The sequence below is a fragment of the Balaenoptera ricei genome, chromosome 14 (genome assembly GCF_028023285.1).
Source record: "Balaenoptera ricei isolate mBalRic1 chromosome 14, mBalRic1.hap2, whole genome shotgun sequence".
Taxonomy (NCBI): Eukaryota; Metazoa; Chordata; class Mammalia; order Artiodactyla; family Balaenopteridae; genus Balaenoptera; species Balaenoptera ricei.
This window is the reverse complement of record NC_082652.1, coordinates 5,140,423-5,159,413: the sequence shown is the minus strand read 5'-3', so window position 1 is coordinate 5,159,413 and position 18,991 is coordinate 5,140,423. Positions and strand designations below refer to the sequence as shown.

The 18,991-nt window shown below is 42.4% G+C and overlaps 1 protein-coding gene across 1 annotated transcript in view; it reads left to right on the top strand.

The window, feature by feature from the left end:
- TMEM132B (transmembrane protein 132B) overlaps positions 1 to 18,991 on the top strand; it is a 231,079-nt gene that overhangs the window by 200,896 nt on the left and 11,192 nt on the right. Inside the window, exon 4 of the mRNA XM_059894627.1 lies at positions 16,512 to 16,717. Within this exon, the coding sequence (XP_059750610.1) occupies positions 16,512 to 16,717 (206 nt within the window). The remainder of the gene's footprint in view (positions 1 to 16,511; positions 16,718 to 18,991) is intronic.

Here is an 18,991-nt window from a genome sequence, read left to right as displayed (position 1 = left end):
GAGTGACTTGCATGTAATGAGGTTAAGTATTTTTTCATGAAACTTTGGCTTTTGCCTTTATGTATACTTTTTGTGTATTGGTCCTAATGTAAGATGTATTTTCTAATGTGGGTTGTGCTTCAAACACTATTTGAGACACATTGTCATAGACTGTATCAGTTAGTTACAGCTGCATAACAAACAGCCCCAGTATCTTAGTCACATGCCACCACGAGCTTTTTGTTATTGCTCACAGGTCTTCAGGTCAGCTGGGGTTCACCTCATCAAGGTTGCAGACACCAAGAGGGCAAACCCAATCCTTTAACCGTGTTTTTGGGTTTTTTTTTAACTTTTTATTTTATATTGGAGTAGAGTTGATTAACAATGTTGTGTTAGGTTCAGGTGTACAGCAAAGTGAGTCAGTTATACATATACATGTATCTATTCTTTTTCAAATTCTTTTCCCATTTAAGTTGTTACATAATATTGAGCAGAGTTCCCTGTTCTGTGTTTTAAGTATTTTATGGAGAATTTTTTGGTAAAATTCTGCTGGGCAAAAGGAGTCATTTGCCCAAACCCAACATTGTTGAGATAAAGCATATTTTACCTCTGGTGGGGGGAACCACAAATTCACAAGGCAAAGGGTGAGGGTGCAGTGTTGGGTATGGCACTGAAATCTACCACATGAGGCAATCGAGAATATCAGGTGGAGGGGGAAATTCCCTGGCGGTCCAGTGGTTAGGACTCTGTGCTCTCACTGCTGAGGGCCCGGGTTCGATCCCTGGTCAGGGAACTAAAATCCCACAAGCCATGTGGTACGGCCAAAAAAAAAAGAGAGAGACTGTCAAGTGGGATGATGTTTTATAAATTGTAAAATGCTGCATGTGTCAGGTTTCATCTTTAAAAGTGTACCCCTGCTTCCTCCCTTCCTCCTTCCCATCTTTCCCCCTGCCATCGGGGTGAAGAGAAAGGTCATACATATGTAAGAGAATTCCTCACTTATCTTCACCTTTGGGTCCCAAAAATGTTCCTTGATGTCTCCTTCTTACTTCTGAGAAAGACTTCCCTCTATTTTGCTGCCAGTGTGCAATCTATTAATTTGCATGTCTGTATATGTTGATTTTTTCCTGTTTCCAGTTTTTGTAACTAGACTGAAAAATCTCTCTAGACACGACTTGTTCTCTTCTGTACTTTACCTTCTTGTTACACAACAGGTATTTGGTCAGGGGTGTTGGAAGACAGTATTATATCAGTGACTTATATTTAGTGATCACTCAGGAAATGGTGATGTTATTTGATTGTTTTGTGCCTGAAGCTCCAGGTGACAGACAACTCATTTCTTCTCTCACCTCAGTCTCCGAACTCAGAGTGGATATTTGGTGAGTTTGGCATTAGTACGGGGCCGTTGGGTTGTACAATGCATGCTGGAAACTCTTGTGTCGACTTAGCATGGAAGAGCTGGACCGAAGATCAGCGCTCAGAAAACACTTGCTGTCTGTTAAGTGATTTTTGTGGTTCATCTTATTTAACACTTAGGGCAGGAATTATCATCCCTTGTCTCATTTCTCTGTTCCCCATTCTGGAAAACGTCCTTGCAAAAGCTTTCCATATCACACTCCCCCACCTCCCATTCTGTCATGAACCCACACCATCAGAGGTTTGCCTCTTCTCCGCTGAAGTCCCTTTGTCAAGGTGTCCAGGGTTCACGGCCAATTCCAACGGTTAGCTTTCAGTCCACAACTGACTCGACTTCCTCTCAGTGTTTGATATCAATCCCACCCTGTCTTCGGAGAATCTTCACCACTTACCTCTGAGATACCATTCTCTCTATGGCCTTTCCTTTTTTTTTCTTTTTAGTTTTTTAAAATTTTTTGGCCATGCCGCGCGGCACGTGGGATCTTAGTTCCATGAGCAGGGATCAAACCCGAGCAGGGATCGAACCTGAGCTCCCTGCAGTGGAAGCACGGAGTCTTAACCACTGGATCACCAGAAGTCCCCCTGGCTTTTCCTTTTTAACAAATTGGCCCCATATTGTCAGGTCCTTATATTCATGACCTCTAAGTGTTAGCAGGCTCAAGGCTGAAATGTGGGATATTATTCAATCTCCTGGCTTTAAATACTGCATATGCTGGCATAATCCAAATTTATTTCTTCAGCTTGAGCCCTTCTCCATGGACTCTGTACTTGTGCTTCCAACTTCTTACCTAACATCTTCATTCAGATGTCTAATAAACATTTCTCATTTAATATTTTTGAAATGGAACTCCGGATTCTTTCTCTCTTCCCCAAATCTGCCTTCCTGCAGGCCTCCCTTATCACAGGGATGGCAATGCCATTTTTCTGGTTGCTCGGGCCAGAAACCTAGCAGTCATCTGTGGCTTCTCCTTCTCTCACACCCAACAGCTACTCCAGTAGCAGCTCCTGCCAGGGCTGCCTTCAAAGGCATCCTGAACGTGACCACATCTCATTCCCTCCATCACACCACCCTGATGGGAACCTCCTTCACGTCTCTGTTGCATGGGTTCCCCTTCTGCCATTCCTGCTAGAGGTATCCTGTTACATCGTCCAATCATGCTACTTCCTTGCTCCCAAACCCCACAGCTTCTCATTATACTTACACAGTGGAGTACAATCCAGCCCCCCTGGCTACTTTTGTGCTCCCTTGCCCTCCTTTTTGGTCCTTGAATATGGCAAGGACATACCTGTCTCAGGGCCTTTGCACTTCCTGACCTTCTGCATGTGCTCATGACTCACTTCCTCCCTTCATTCAGGTCTCTACTCAAATGTGATCTCTCCAGGGAGGCCTTCCTGCCCATTCTAACTAAAACCGTTATCACTGTTTTCTTACCTTGCTTGATTTTCCTTTTAAGCCCATCTCGCTACCTGATATTACATTTATATCTAGGTGTGTGTTGAGTTTGTCTGTCTCCTCCATTCCACAGTCAGTTCCATCAGGGCAGGGAGTATATTGTTCATCACTCTATCCCCAGCACCTAGGACAGTTCCTGGGTCTTAGTTGACATTAAATAAATATTTATGAAATGAATGAATGATTTATTCTTATTTTACAGATGAGGGATCTGCGGCAGAGAAAAGCTATGTCAAAATACACTGGGACTCCAAGCTTGCTCTCTCCATCCTCCAATGATAGGATGGGAGGGAGTCCAAGCTGGAAACTTCGGGTACCCATGGGTTCGCAGATGCAGAATCTGAGCCTGGAGGTAGGGAGTGACTTATTCAGTTATGATGAGGGGAAGAGTTTGGACAAGGACCCAGGTTACTGGACCTCAGGCTGAGGCACCGAGCTGCTGCTTCCAGCTCCTTCTCCCTGGACTTGAGTACTAACTCTCAAGCTGATCTCTAATTAATTGATACCTCATGCTTACTGACACATCAGTGGTGGCCTGGGGCCAGGGGCAGAGGGAGCAATGGACCGAAAAGGGGCACAAGGGATGTTTCGGGAGGCTGGGAGTGTTCTGTGTCCGAGCATGACAGTGGTTTCACAGCGTATGCACCGTCAATCTCATCCACTTGTACCCTCCAAACGGATATGGTGCATTGAACAGAAATTACACCTTGGTGAGTTTCATTAAAAAAAATCCCAACGTGTGTATTTAGGTCTTGCCTTTCCCCATCAGTTCTTCCTTCTGTGGGCTGTACGGAGGGGGTAACACACAGTTTGAGGACCCCCTGCCCCCCGATTCAGAGGGCCTGAGTGCGAATCCCTGCTCTGCCCCTCACCAGCTGTGATCTCTGCGCAAGCTGTCTCTCCTGGGCCTCAGTTTCCCTATCTATGATATAGGGACAAAACACTTAACAAATGGGACTTTTGGAGGATTTAATGGCTATCATTCTATGTAAAGTTTTAAAAACAATGCATGATGCATAGTAAGCACTCAATACATGATAGCTATTATTTTTGTTCTTTGTACTTCTTGGGGATATAAAAGCTCAAGGTAAAATAAATATTTTTTGGGTATCCACTGCTCCTCAGACACAATGTACCTGCTAAACTTGGTAATAAATACAAAATGTTTGATTTGATAATTGAATTGAAAGGTGTTTTTTCTTTTTTTATTTATTTTATTTTTAAAGGAATTCCTTTATTTTTATTTATTTATTTATTTTTGGCTGTGTTGGGTCTTCGTTTCTGTGCGAGGGCTTTCTCTAGTTGCGGCAAGTGGGGGCCACTCTTCATCGCGGTGCGCAGGCCTCTCACCATCGCGGCCTCTCTTGTTGCGGAGCACAGGCTCCAGACGCGCAGGCTCAGTAGTTGTGGCTCACGGGCCTAGTTGCTCCGCGGCATGTGGGATCTTCCCAGACCAGGGCTCGAATCCGTGTCCCCTGCATTGACAGGCAGACTCTCAACCACTGCACCACCAGGGAAGCCCCAAAGGTGTTTTTTCTTTACACAGTTTCTTTTTGCCTATCTTAATATGTAATTCAGCATTTATTGTGAATTTGTGAGAAGCATACTCTTTGATTATATAGCTTTCCCCCCCATTACTCAAATCTTTTTATTCTTCATGAATACACAAACACACGTAACATATATTTATAAAATTAGTATTAACACGTCCATTAATTTTTTTTTTTTTTTTTTTTTTCACACACACACACTGTATTTTATTTTTACAAGAGGTAAATCGACTGACACCAAGCATTGTACATGGATGACCACAACAAAAGCAACAATGATTGCAATTACCAAACATGAAACACACTCATACTATGTCATAGTATTGACATTCAGTCCAGTAATCCTCCACTGTAACAACAGCTCCTTTACTTTGCAGTGAAAATTGATTTGTATATTCTTTGCCTCTGAGTCCTTGTGGAATTTTTTTTTTTTTTTTTAATTCAGACAGAAAGTCACAAAAATTATACTCATCCTCATCAGTTCACTCAGTCCCATGTAATTAATTTTTTTTTTCATCTTGATCTTTTGTTAGCACTTTTATGAGTTCATCAGTTTTTCATTAGAGTTCTGAAAATGCTTATTCATTCAGTTCAGCAGTACAGTCCGTTACCAGAAACCTGTACTTGTCAGAGTCTTTTCCATGTATTTCTTGAAGATGAAACCCTTTTATAGGAACATATTTGCAAAATCATCAGAGTACACCCAGAACTGTCTGTAAATGACAAAAGACTTAAAAATGACCACGGTTAAAGATTTGATGACAGTTCATAATAATGCAGTTGACAAGAAAATTAGTTATTTCTGAGATATACATTTTAAAGTAATAACTAGGATTATTACTTATAACATTATACCTTTCCATACAAGTACAAATATAAGATTTTTAGAAATTTCATGTAATGTCTGAAACATTTATATTAACATATTTCCATACATATTTCCATACAAATACAAATATGATTTTTAGAAATTTCATGTAATGTCTGAAACATTTATATTAACATATTTCCATACATATTTCCATACAAATACAAATATAAGATTTTTAGAAATTTCATGTAATGTCTGAAACATTTATATTAACATATTTCCATACAAATAACCCAATGAAAGTTTAGTATTAGTTGTTTTGTTTGTTTTTTTATACTGCAGGTTCTTATTAGGCATCAGTTTTATACACATCAGTGTATACATGTCAATCCCAATCGCCCAATTCAGCACACCACCATCCCCACCCCACCGCAGTTTTCCCCCCTTGGTGTCCATATGTCCATTCTCTACATCTGTGTCTCAACTTCTGCCCTGCAAACTGGCTCATCTGTACCATTTTTCTAGGTTCCGCATACATGCATTAATATACGATATTTGTTTTTCTCTTTCTGACTTACTTCACTCTGTATGACAGTCTCTAGATCCATCCACGTCTCAACGAATGACTCAATTTCGTTCCTTTTTATGGCTGAGTAATATTCCATTGTATATATGTACCACATCTTCTTTATCCATTCGTCTGTTGATGGGCATTTAGGTTGCTTCCATGACCTGGCTATTGTAAATAGTGCTGCAATGAACATTCGGGTGCATGTGTCTTTTTGAATTACGGTTTTCTCTGGGTATATGCCCAGTAGTGGGATTGCTGGGTCATATGGTAATTCTATTTTTAGTTTTTTAAGGAACCTCCATATTGTTCTCCATAGTGGCTGTATCAATTTACATTCCCACCAACAGTGCAAGAGGGTTCCCTTTTCACCACACCCTCTCCAGCATTTGTTGTTTGTAGATTTTCTGATGATGCCCATTCTAACAGGAGTGAGGTGATACCTCATTGTAGTTTTGATTTGCATTTCTCTAATAATTAGTGATGTTGAGCATCTTTTCATGTGCTTCGTGGCCATCTGTATGTCTTCTTTGGAGAAATGTCTATTTAGGTCTTCTGCCCATTTTTGGATTGGGGTGTTTGTTTCTTTGATATCGAGCTGAATGAGCTGTTTATATATTTTGGAGATTAATCCTTTGTCCGTTGATTCATTTGCAAATATTTTCTCCCATTCTGAGGGTTGTCTTTTCGTCTTGTTTATGGTTTCCTTTACTGTGCAAAAGCTTTGAAGTTTCATTAGGTCCCACTTGTTTATTTTTGTTTTTATTTCCATTACTCTAGGAGGTGGATCAAAAAAGATCTTGCTGTGATTTATGTCAAAGAGTGTTCTTCCTATGTTTTCCTCTAAGAGTTTTATAGTGTCCAGTCTTATATTTAGGTCTCTAATCCATTTTGAGTTTATTTTTGTGTATGGTGTTAGGGAGTATTCTAATTTCATTCTTTTACATGTAGCTGTCCAGTTTTCCCAGCACCACTTATTGAAGAGACTGTCTTTTCTCCATTGTATATCTTTGCCTCCTTTGTCATAGATTAGTTGACCATAGGTGCGTGGGTTAATCTCTGGGCTTTCTATCTTGTTCCATTGATCTATGTTTCTGTTTTTGTGCCAGTACCATATTGTCTTGATTACTGTAGCTTTGTAGTATAGTCTGAAGTCAGGGAGTCTGATTCCTCCAGCTCCATTTTTTTGCCTCAAGACTGCTTTGCCTATTCGGGGTCTTTTGTGTCTCCATACAAATTTTAAGATGATTTGTTCTAGCTCCGTAAAAAATGCCATTGGTAATTTGATAGGGATTGCGTTGAATCTGTAGATTGCTTTGGGTAGTATACTCATTTTCACAATGTTGATTCTTCCAATCCAAGAACATGGTATATCTCTCCATCTGTTGGTATCATCTTTAATTTCTTTCATCAGTGTCTTATAGTTTTCTGCATACAGGTCTTTTGTCTCCCTAGGTAGGTTTATTCCTAGGTATTTTATTCTTTTTGTTGCAATGGTAAATGGGAGTGTTTCCATAATTTCTCTTTCAGATTTTTCATCATTAGTGTATAGGAATGCAAGAGATTTCTGTGCATTAATTTTGTATCCTGCAACTTTACCATATTCATTAATTAGCTCTAGCAGTTTTCTGGTGGCAGTTTTAGGATTCTCTATGTATAGTATCATGTCATCCGCAAACAGTGACAGTTTTACTTCTTCTTTTCCAATTTGTATTCCTTTTATTTCTTTTTCTTCTCTGATTGCCGTGGCTAGGACTTCCAAAACTATGTTGAATAATAGTGGTGAGAGTGGACATCCTTGTCTCGTTCCTGATCTTAGAGGAAATGCTTTCAGTTTTTCACCATTGAGAATGATGTTTGCTGTGGGTTTGTCATATATGGCCTTTATTATGTTGAGGTAGGTTCCCTCTATGCCCACTTTCTGGAGAGTTTTTATCAGAAATGGGTGTTGAATTTTGTCAAAAGCTTTTTCTGCATCTATTGAGATGATCATATGGTTTTTATTCTTCAATTTGTTAATATGGTGTATCACATTGATTGATTTGCGTATATTGAAGAATCCTTGCATCCCTGGGATAAATCCCACTTGATCGTGGTGTATGATCCTTTTAATGTGTTGTTGGATTCTGTTTGCTAGTATTTTGTTGAGGATTTTTGCATCTATATTCATCAGTGATATTGGTCTGTAATTTTCTTTTTTTGTAGTGTCTTTGTCTGGTTTTGGTATCAGGGTGATGGTGGCCTCATAGAATGAGTTTGGGAGTGTTCCTTCCTCTGCAATTTTTTGGAAGAGTTTGAGAAGGATGGGTGTTAGCTCTTCTCTAAATGTTTGATAGAATTCACCTGTGAAGCCATCTGGTCCTGGACTTTTGTTTGTTGGAAGATTTTTAATCACAGTTTCAATTTCATTACTTGTGATTGGTCTGTTCATATTTTCTATTTCTTCCTGGTTCAGTCTTGGAAGGTTATACCTCTCTAAGAATTTGTCCATTTCTTCCAGGTTGTCCATTTTATTGGCATAAAGTTGCTTGTAGTAGTCTCTTAGGATGCTTTGTATTTCTGCAGTGTCTGTTGTAACTTCTCCTTTTTCATTTCTGATTTTATTGATTTGAGTCCTCTCCCTCTTTTTCTTGATGAGTCTGGCTAATGGCTTATCAATTTTGTTTATCTTCTCAAAGAACCAACTTTTAGTTTTATTGATCTTTGCTATTGTTTTCTTTGTTTCTATTTCATTTATTTCTGCTCTGATCTTTATGATTTCTTTCCTTCTGCTAACTTTGGGTTTTGTTTGTTCTTCTTTCTCTAGTTTCTTTAAGTGTAAGGTTAGATTGTTTACTTGAGCTTTTTCTTGTTTCTTTAGGTAGGCTTGTATAGCTATAAACTTCCCTCTTAGAACTGCTTTTGCTGCATCCCATAGGTTTTGGGTCGTCGTGTTTTCATTGTCATTTGTCTCTAGGTATTTTTTGATTTCCTCTTTGATTTCTTCAGTGATCTCTTGGTTATTTAGTAACGTATTGTTTAGCCTCCATGTGTTTGTCCTTTTTACGTTTTTTTCCCTGTAATTCATTTCTAATCTCATAGCGTTGTGGTCAGAAAAGATGCTTGATATGATTTCAATTTTCTTAAATTTACTGAGGCTTGATTTGTGACCCAAGATGTGATCTATCTTGGAGAATGTTCCGTGCGCACTTGAGAAGAACGTGTAATCTGCTGTTTTTGGATGGAATGTCCGATATATATCAATTAAATCTATCTGGTCTATTGTGTCATTTAAAGCTTCTGTTTCCTTATTTATTTTCATTTTGGATGATCTGTCCATTGGTGTAAGTGAGGTGTTAAAGTCCCCCACTATTATTGTGTTACTGTCGATTTCCTCTTTTATAGCTGTTAGCAGTTGCCTTATGTATTGAGGTGCTCCTATGTTGGGTGCATATATATTTATAATTGTTATATCTTCTTCTTGGATTGATCCCTGGATCATTATGTAGTGTCCTTCCTTGTCTCTTGTAACATTCTTTATTTTAAAGTCTATTTTATCTGATATGAGTATAGCTACTCCAGCTTTCTTTTGATTTCCATTTGCATGGAATATCTTTTTCCATCCCCTCACTTTCAGTCTGTATGTGTCCCTAGGTCTAAAGTGGGTCTCTTGTAGACAGCATATATATGGGTCTTGTTTTTGTATCCATTCAGCCAGTCTATGTCTTTTGGTTGGGGCATTTAATCCATTCACGTTTAAGGTAATAATCGATATGTATGTTCCTATGACCATTTTCTTAATTGTTTTGGGTTTGTTTTTGTAGGTCCTTTTCTTCTCTTGTGTTTCCCACTTAGAGAAGTTCCTTTAGCATTTGTTGTAGAGCTGGTTTGGTGGTGCTGAATTCTCTTAGCTTTTGCTTGTCTGTAAAGCTTTTGATTTCTCCATCAAATCTAAATGAGATCCTTGCCGGGTAGAGTAATCTTGGTTGTAGGTTCTTCCCTTTCATCACTTTAAGTATATCATGCCACTCCCTTCTGGCTTGCAGAGTTTCTGCTGAGAAATCAGCTGTTAACCTTATGGGAGTTCCCTTGTATGTTATTTGTCGTCTTTCCCTTGCTGCTTTCAATAATTTTTCTTTGTCTTTAATTTTTGCCACTTTGATTACTATGTGTCTCGGCGTGTTTCTCCTTGGGTTTATCCTGTATGGGACTTTCTGCGCTTCCTGGACTTGGGTGGCTATTTCCTTTCCCATGTTAGGGAAGTTTTCGACTATAATCTCTTCAAATATTTTCTCTGGTCCTTTCTCTCTCTCTTCTCCTTCTGGGACCCCTATAATGCGAATGTTGTTGCGTTTAATGTTGTCCCAGAGGTCTCTTAGGCTGTCTTCATTTCTTTTCATTCTTTTTTCTTTAGTCTGTTCCGCAGCAGTGAATTCCATCATTCTGTCTTCCAGGTCACTTATCCGTTCTTCTGCCTCAGTTATTCTGCTATTGATTCCTTCTAGTGTAGTTTTCATTTCAGTTATTGTATTGGTCATCTCTGTTTGTTTGTTCTTTAATTCTTCTAGGTCTTTGTTAATCATTTCTTGCATCTTCTCAATCTTTGCCTCCGTTCTTATTCCGAGGTCCTGGATCATCTTCACTATCATTATTCTGAATTCTTTTTCTGGAAGGTTGCCTATCTCCACTTCATTTAGTTGTTTTTCTGGGGTTTTTTCTTGTTCCTTCATCTGGTACATAGCCCTCTGCCTTTTCATCTTCTCTATCTTTCTGTAACTGTGGTTTTTGGTCCACAGGCTGCAGGATTATAGTTTTTCTTGCTTCTGTTGTTTGCCCTCTGGTGGTTGAGGCTATCTAAGAGGCTTGATGGGAGGCTCTGGTGGTGGGTAGAGCTGACTGTTGCTGTGGCGGTCAGAGCTCAGTAAAACCTTAATCCACTTGACTGTTGATGGGTGGGGCTGGGTTCCCTCCCTGTTGCTGTGGTGGTCAGAGCTCAGTAAAACCTTAATCCACTTGACTGTTGATGGGTGGGGCTGGGTTCCCTCCCTGTTGGCTGTTTTGCCTGAGGCAACCCAACACTGGAGCCTACCCGTGCTCTTTGGTGGGGTTAATGGCAGACTCTGGGAGGGCTCATGCCAAGGAGAACTTCCCAGAACCTCTGCTGCCAGTGTCCTTATCCCCACGGTGAAACAGAGCCACCACTCGCCTCTGCAGGAGACCCCCCAACACCAGCAGGTAGGTCTGGTTCAGTCTCCCCCAGGCTCACTGCTCCTTCCCCTGGGTCCTGATGCACACATTACTTTGTGTGTGCCCTCCAAGAGTGGGATCTCTGTTTCCCCCAGTCCCGTCAAAGTCCTGCAATCCAATTCCCACTAGGCTTCAAAGTCTGATTCTCTAGGAATTCCTCCTCCCGTTGCCTGACCCCCAGGTTGGGAAGCCTGACATGGGGCTCAGAACCTTTACTCCAGTGGGTGGACTTCTGTGGTATAAGTGTTCGCCAGTCTGTGAGTCACCCACCCAGCAGTTACGGGGTTTGATTTTACTCTGCTTGCGCCCCTCCTACCGTCTCACTGTGGCTTCTCCTCTGTCCTTGGACGTGGGGTATCCTCCTTGGTGAAGTCCAGGGTCTTCCTGTCAATGATTGTCCAGCAGCCAGTTGTGATTCTGGTGCTCTCGCAAGAGGGAGTGACAGCACGTCCTTCTACTCCGCCATCTTGGTTAATCTTCATTAATTTTTAAAAATTTTAATTTTATTGAAGTATAGTTGATTTACGATGTTGTGTTAGTTTCAGGTGTACAGCCAAGTGATTCAGTTATATAAGTGGGTCCATATAATTTTAACTCCATCATTTTTTCACTAAATATTATATCATGATGATTTTTCCTTTTTCTTAAATTTTATTTAAATGTATTCTAGGATTCATAGTGTTTAATTTGTATGCACTGCTATTTATTGAACTAGGCATTGTTTCATTTTTATTTTCATTACGAACATTGCAGCAGGCACCCTTCACTTTATTCAGCTTAAACAAACACCATTTACCCTTGTTTAACTGCTCTTACCAAGTTGCCAAGGAGAGAGACTGCTTCCATTGCCATGATGATGTAGCTTTTTTCTTTCTAACACATTTCTCAAGGCGGGGGAGGGGTTAAGAGGGAAGCCTTGTACAGCAGGGGCAGCTGCTACGGTGCAGACACAGCCGTCTGGAAGACTCAGAGGGAGGGCACTGATACACAGACTCAATTCTTGCTTCTCTTCTAAATAGAAAATGAAGCGAACGCTGTGTCTCACAAGATCCCCAAAGGAAACATATTTACATCGGGAGACCACCGTTGGCCTCTATGACTCTAAAGTACTGTAACTGTGAAAGTGTAATTTGACAGCAAAACAATGAACCTCTGAAGGCAGCCTTCCTAAAATGACATTGACAAGCCATCTGGCACATGCTCACAGATCAACCTGGCACGAACCGTCATTTTCAATCTCCACTTTCCTGTCCTCGGCCCTTCTTATATTAGGATTCACAGCATTTGCTGTTCCAGCTTCCTCTGGGGGCTCAGAGAGCCCTGAAGGTTTCTTTTGGATGAGTGGTGGGAACCTCACTCTAATCTTTACCTCGCAGTGTCTACCTGTCTCTTCCAAAAGCACACACGCCCTCACCGTGTGACATGACACAGGTCAGGTCTCTCACTCAATTCCTAGCCAGAAGGCCGAATTCGCCACGGGGAATCCAAATTTCTCAGCTCATTGACCTCAGACTTCCTTAGGATTTGGACTAGGTTTCTTCTACCAGTCTATCTCCTCTCATGATATCCAAGAACATGATAACACTGCCTAAGGCACCTTCTCCCACTTCTAACCCAGACACAGGCTACTTCTGGGGCACAAGAATGAATGGAACCCAGAGGAAACCAGTGACATATTCACATTGAACACCTATGTATTGAACACTTTATGTGGGCCATCCCTGCGCTAGAAGTGGAGACACAGGAGATAAGAGAAGACAGGTCCGTGGTCTCAAGCAGATCACTTTCAGGTGGAGAACAGAGATAGGAAACAAGTAAACAACCAGGAGCATGCAGAGAGTGATAAATATTGAAAAGTAAATCATAAAATATAACACGGATAGAGCAATCCCGTGTAACTAACATAGTGTAAGCCATATGACTTAAACAATACGAATAGTATAATATACTGTCAGTAACACAGAAATAGTGTAAATATAGTTTACATAGTAGCACACACAGTAACTTAGATAGAGGAGAGTAGTAGAGTGACCAGGTGAGGGGCGTGCAACTTTACATTAGAAATGACTCAAGCAATCCCTTCTGAGGAGTGACATTTGAGCTGAGTTCTTACATAATTTATGCCACTTCTGGTGGCAAGTAACAAAATACCATGGACCAAAATGGCTTTGACAACAACAGAAAGAAAAACACATGATAAGAAGTTGAAAAGTCAGGTGGTTCCAGGTGGTCCCTGAGGATGTGCTTCCTTCCGTCTTTCTCTCCTTCCACACTCGCCGTGTCAGCCTGGTCCTTGGCCAGCCCTCCAAGGCTTTGAGATCACCACTGCAGCCCCTGTTGTCACCTCTCATGTGGCAGCATTCAGTGGGCGAAGGAGGCACCACTTTCTGGGCATCTCGGAGCCAGGAGGCCTTTCCCAGAATCCCCAGCCGACTCCTGACGCCTCCTTGGCCAGAACTGTGTCACATGCCTTTCCCTAAGCCAGTCACTGGCAAGGAGCACGGCTGGGCAGAGAAGAGGAAGGTGTGCGCGTGTGTATGTGATGGGGCAGCGGTGCTGGTGTGTGATTGAGCGGCCCGTAGACGGCCAGTTATATCTGCCTCAGACCTGAACGACAGGCAGGTCTCAGTCACGGGGCGGTCGTGGTAAGGGCTTCAGATGGCCATAAGCTCAGGAGAGCCAAGGGAGAGAAGACCCATGGGGGACTGGTGGGGATTCTGTGCCGGGGGCGGGGAGGGAAGTGCAAAGGGAGCCTGGAGAAGGAGGTAGTGCCAGGTCCTTAGGTCTTGTGAGCTGTGATAGGAGTTTGGGCTTTGTCCCATGTGCCGTGGGAAGTCTCTGGGGGGGACTGGCCTGAACAGGCAGGGGAAAGAGCACCGGGCCAGGCGTCAGCAGTCCTGGGGGGGCTGGCTGGCATCATTACGCACACAGGTAAAGCCCTGGGAAGTGATGTTCCCTTTCTCTACACTGGATTCAGTCCAGGTGAAATGAGTATCATCGTGCCCGCCCCGCAGAGTTATTTGTGGGGATTAAGGCTTTGAGAGGCGAGGAAGAGTATTGCAGGCAGTGAGGTCCTGTACCAGTAAGAGATACCTACTGCAGTTGAGTCTCATTATTTGCAGTCGTTACGTCTTAGAAAGTCACTGCAAACACTGAATTAGCAGATACCAAACCATTCCTTCTAGAGGAAATACACACATGCACACACGCATACATCTCATATAGATCATAATAATCCTGAAAATGCAGGACAGTTGAGGTCTGTACTGTAGAAGGTAGGATGGGGAAAGTTCTAGCAAGAGGTGATGCCCACCTGAGCCGGGAGAAGCTGAGGGCAGAGCTCCCTACTGCATCCGCTGTAGAGTTCTTGTCAATAAGGAACCTTGTTCTCTTGAGCTGGGTCTGCAGGTAGCCACTGAGTCCGGGGATCCCTAGGGGTCTCATCGAATGTCTCCCGGGGCAGTGCTCTGGAGGGGAAGGCAGGCGTTTCTCTAGAATGGGTCCTCCACCCCTTTCCAAGTACTTGAGGAAGGGCGGTCGGGCTCAGCATTGGGTCAGCATTGCAGGCACTTAAAATAACATGGCGCTCCATTCCATTTTCTGCTCTAATAGAAACTCTTGTTCTGACTGCTCTCTTTACAATCCTGGGCACAATAATGCAGATTGACATCCCTCGAACATGCCCTAAAAGACAGCTGATTTGCTTGTCTCATGGTTTTTCTTCTCCCTTTTAAAAAGTAAAGCAGACAAAGAGAGGGGACGGGTGAAGTAGATCCTTTTAAGCTTCGAAAAGTGATTGAATTGTCTTTTTTCAGCTCCCACTGGAATTTCAGGGGGAGAAACACACTAGCTGCCACTTTCCACTGCCATCTGAGGGCAGATTTGCTGCTCAGAGTAGTAGAGACTGGAGGGCAAGGGACTGTGGAGGGCTAAGTTCTGACAGGATGGGAAGGCAGCTCCCCAGATGAGCTCAGCCTGACGCACAGGTTCCCTCCAGCAGTGCGGCCCTTTGCTTTGTGGCCCAGGGTTATCAGGTCAGTGTCACTGTGATTTCTGCCCATCTTCCCGTTAGTGGCCTTGGTTAATTACGCTTAAAGATTCCTAAAGACGTTGGTGCCATTGTGAGGCGGCAATGGCAGGGACCTGTGTCTGCGAGGCTGATTCAGGAAGGGCTTTAAGCATCTCGTTAGTTATGTTCTCCTCGGTCTTTGATTTCACCCTACAATGAACCAGGCTCATCTTCTCCTTCTCGTGGGAGCAAATTCACATTCACGCCCTTTTTTGGGGGGAGGAGGGAGGTGATGATAATTTGTCCCGAACGACACAGAGGTTTGTTCTTTGACTTTCGACCTCGGCACTGCTGGCCTTGCTCTGAGCCGTTCACCTGGCCACATGGAGGGGGCAGTTGGACGTGTGCACCTGGGGCTTGGAAGGGAGGCCTGGGCTGCAGGTACTGATTCAGGTGAGGAAGGGGAGGTCAAAAGTGAGTCTTCATTTGAGGCTTGCAAAGCGCGCTGCCTGGTGGCATTCCAGGTGAGCTGGAGAGTCCTGACAGCGGCCCAGCACCGCACGGTACCCCTAAAAGTAGTGTGTGACCTCCAGCCAGTGACGTCGCATTGCTGGCCTCAGGTTCTTCATCTGTAAAATGAGATTGTGGACCCCTGGCAGTTTTGTGATTCTGTGCTGAACTGAGTGTTGGTTTTGTGTCTTCTGCACATAACGTGACCTTTGCTCCCTCCTCCCCCTCCCCACCCAGATACATACGTAAAAGACGTTCATTCTCCTGATGGTCCAGGAGAGAAAGCCATCAACATTTTCCTTGCTTATCCGGAAGATGTGAAGTGAAATGGGGGCTTACGTTGTCTAACAGCCAACCCGCGAATGCCTGCACGCTAAAGGGTGCCTCCACATTCTGAGTCAGAAGTCCGTAACAAAATGCCGCGTCCTCGCCTCCATCCTGCAAAATTATAGTGTAATGGGGCAAAAATAATTATATCCACATTTCTAGTGCATTCCATGAGTATTTTCCTGCAAGGATTTTAATCTAGTGCAAAGCTCTCTTGGTTTTTCAGGGGAAAAAAAATCCCCTTTATGGCTCGACCGAAGTGTTGTTTTAGTAACATATAGATACCTTTTAAGCATCTCCAGATACGGTGCAAGAGTGAAATGTGTTGCAAGTGGCGTTTGATTAGCGGTGGTTTGAGTACATAAAGGAGGTGAGGTAAAGGGAAAAAAACACACACAAAAGGCAACAAAGGTTATGGAACTCCATTATGTTTATGATTTTACTTGTCAGTAGTTCGTAATACAGAATGGTTTTCCTGGGGTCTGTTTATCAGCGTTTGTCCCTAATTAGTGCCTACAAATTACCTTTTGTTCGAGTCACGTTCTCCTGGCTGTCTTGGGTCTCATAAATCAGAGCTGCTGCAGCTCATGAACTTTCATTGTCAGGTTTTGCATGTGCTTTTTCCTGCTGATGCATCTGGAGATTCTATCCCCTCCCCCAAGGTCTCCAACGGCTGCGATTCGATTTTTGCGAATGGGAAGGAGATGAAGAGCAAAGTGGACACGATCGTGAACTTCACCCACCAGCACTTCACCTCCCAGTTAGAGATCACCGTCTGGGCGCCCAGACTCCCCCTGCAGGTCGAGATCTCGGATACGGAGCTGAGCCAGATCAAAGGGTGGAGGATCCCAGTGGCTTCCAACCGAAGGTGAGGAACCAAGGGGGTGGGGGGGATGAAGTTCATTGAGGACTGTGGGTCTGCGGTTCCTGGGGCTCAGATCTGAGGCAAACGTCCTCAGGGACCCAGGCCCTAGGGAAGCTGCATCCACAGTGGGTAATAGTGAGATTGGAGTTCGGATGGATCTGACTTGGGTACTTACTTTGACAGGAGGCGATCATAATAGGGATAATAATCATCTCTACCTCGTAGAATAGTTGCTAGGATTCAGTAAAACGATGCAACACATAAGAAGCACCTAGCACAAGGCCTGGCATTTAAGGGAATAGCTCTTTCTCTATTCCCTCCTTCCCTGTTCTTCTTTCCTACCTCACCTCAGTTTCCTGCTTGTAAATGTCGACCATCCTCTATGGAGCACAGTACAATGGTTAAGTTGTGGGCTCTGGAATAAGGCCACTGAGTTTCACCCTGGCTTTCTCACGTATAGCTGTGTGACCTTGGGCAAGTCACTTAACCGCTCTCTTCCTGTTTCTTCATCTATAAATTGGAGATGACAATAGAGTTACTGAATAGAGTTATCCCAAGAATTCAGTGAAAGGATACATCCTGCAGTAGACAGAATTCTAAAGATAACATCCCTTCAAGAGTCCCATCTCCTGCTTATTCAATCAAGCACAAATCTGGGACTGCTGTGAAAGGATTTTACAGATGTAATTAAAATTCTAAATCCGTTAATCTTAAAATATGGAGATTATCCAGGTGGGCCTGACCCATCAGTTGAGCCCTTTGAAAGCAGAAAGTTTTCTCTAGCTGGTAAATGGTACCATACAGTATGAAACCTTTAAGAATGGACATGTTTCTATTCAGCATAATTCCCTCGAGATCCACCCCAGTCGTTGCATGTTTCCATAATTCATTTATTTATTTTGCTGAGTGTATCCCCTGGTTGGGAGTATCACAGTTTGCTTAATCATGCATCCACGGAAAGACACGTGCTTTTTCCAGTGTGGGGCTATTTTGGATAGAGATGCTATGACAAAAGCTTGACATACAAGCTTTTGTCTGAATGTAGATTTTCATTTTTCTGGGGAAGATGCCCGAGAGGGGAATTGTTGGGTTGTATGTTAAGGGCATATTTAGTTTTAAAGGAAACTGCCAAACTGTTTTCCAGAGAGGCTGCTCCATTTTTCATTCCCACCAGCAGGGTGTTAAGTCATCCAGTTACACCTCTACATCCTTACCAGTGCTTCAAAAGGTTATCTGCAGTGTGGTACCATTTATGATGATATAGGAAAGAGAAAGCAGATTAGTGGTTGCCATGAGTTAGAGATGGTATAGAGGTATAAGGCAGTACACAGGACACCCCTGTGGTGACGGACCAGTTCTGTATCTCAGTTATGGTGATGGTTACATGAATCTGCATGTGATAAAAATCACATAGAACTACATATACACACATACAAATGGGTATTCATTAACCTGTCGAAATCTGAATAAGCTCTGTGGTTGGTACCAATGTCAATTTGCTGGTCTGGGTATTGTACCACAGGTATGCAAGATGTTAAATCTGGGGGGCTGGGTAAAGAGTGTACAGGACCTCCCTGTATGATTTTTTAAACTTTCAGTGAATTTGAAATGACCTCGAATTTTAAAGTTTTTTTTTAACACAACAGAATGCAATTGTTTTATTAATATGGTATTTCTAAAACTTCATTTATTCACTCACCACTTTGAGACTGCAACTTTTGAGTACCGCCTAGAGTATACTTACTACTGTTCTTTTTTCAGTTTTATCTATTTATTTAAGAGAAACTCCACATCACTATCAAAAATAGCCAACTAGTAAAAATTAATGCAAAGAAAATAATATATTGTTATTAAATTCTGAGTAGATACGGTTGTTTGTCTGAATTTGTCTTTATGAGCTGGGAGAGACTAGGTATCAGAGAGCCCTTAAAGATCGCCTGGCACCAAACAGAGACGTTCCCTGTGATAGAATCAGGAGGATTGAAAACTAAAATGGAAATAACCTTTCTGTATGTCAGTCAGTGTTTTTAGTGCCACCTAAAATCATCCCACTTAACAGCAAGGATACTTACCCCTCACTTTGGGAAACCCAAATTGCTAGATGCTGGTGAAATTTTTTTCCTGTAACTAATAATCTAATAATCTAAACTCAAATTAATTTTCCCATTTTAGAGAGTGTTGAGAAAAGAAAATAATCTCATTTCTTTTACCAGTCAAGTCTGAATTAAACTCAGTCTAAGCAATCTCCCCCCAGTGTGATAATTTACTTTATATACA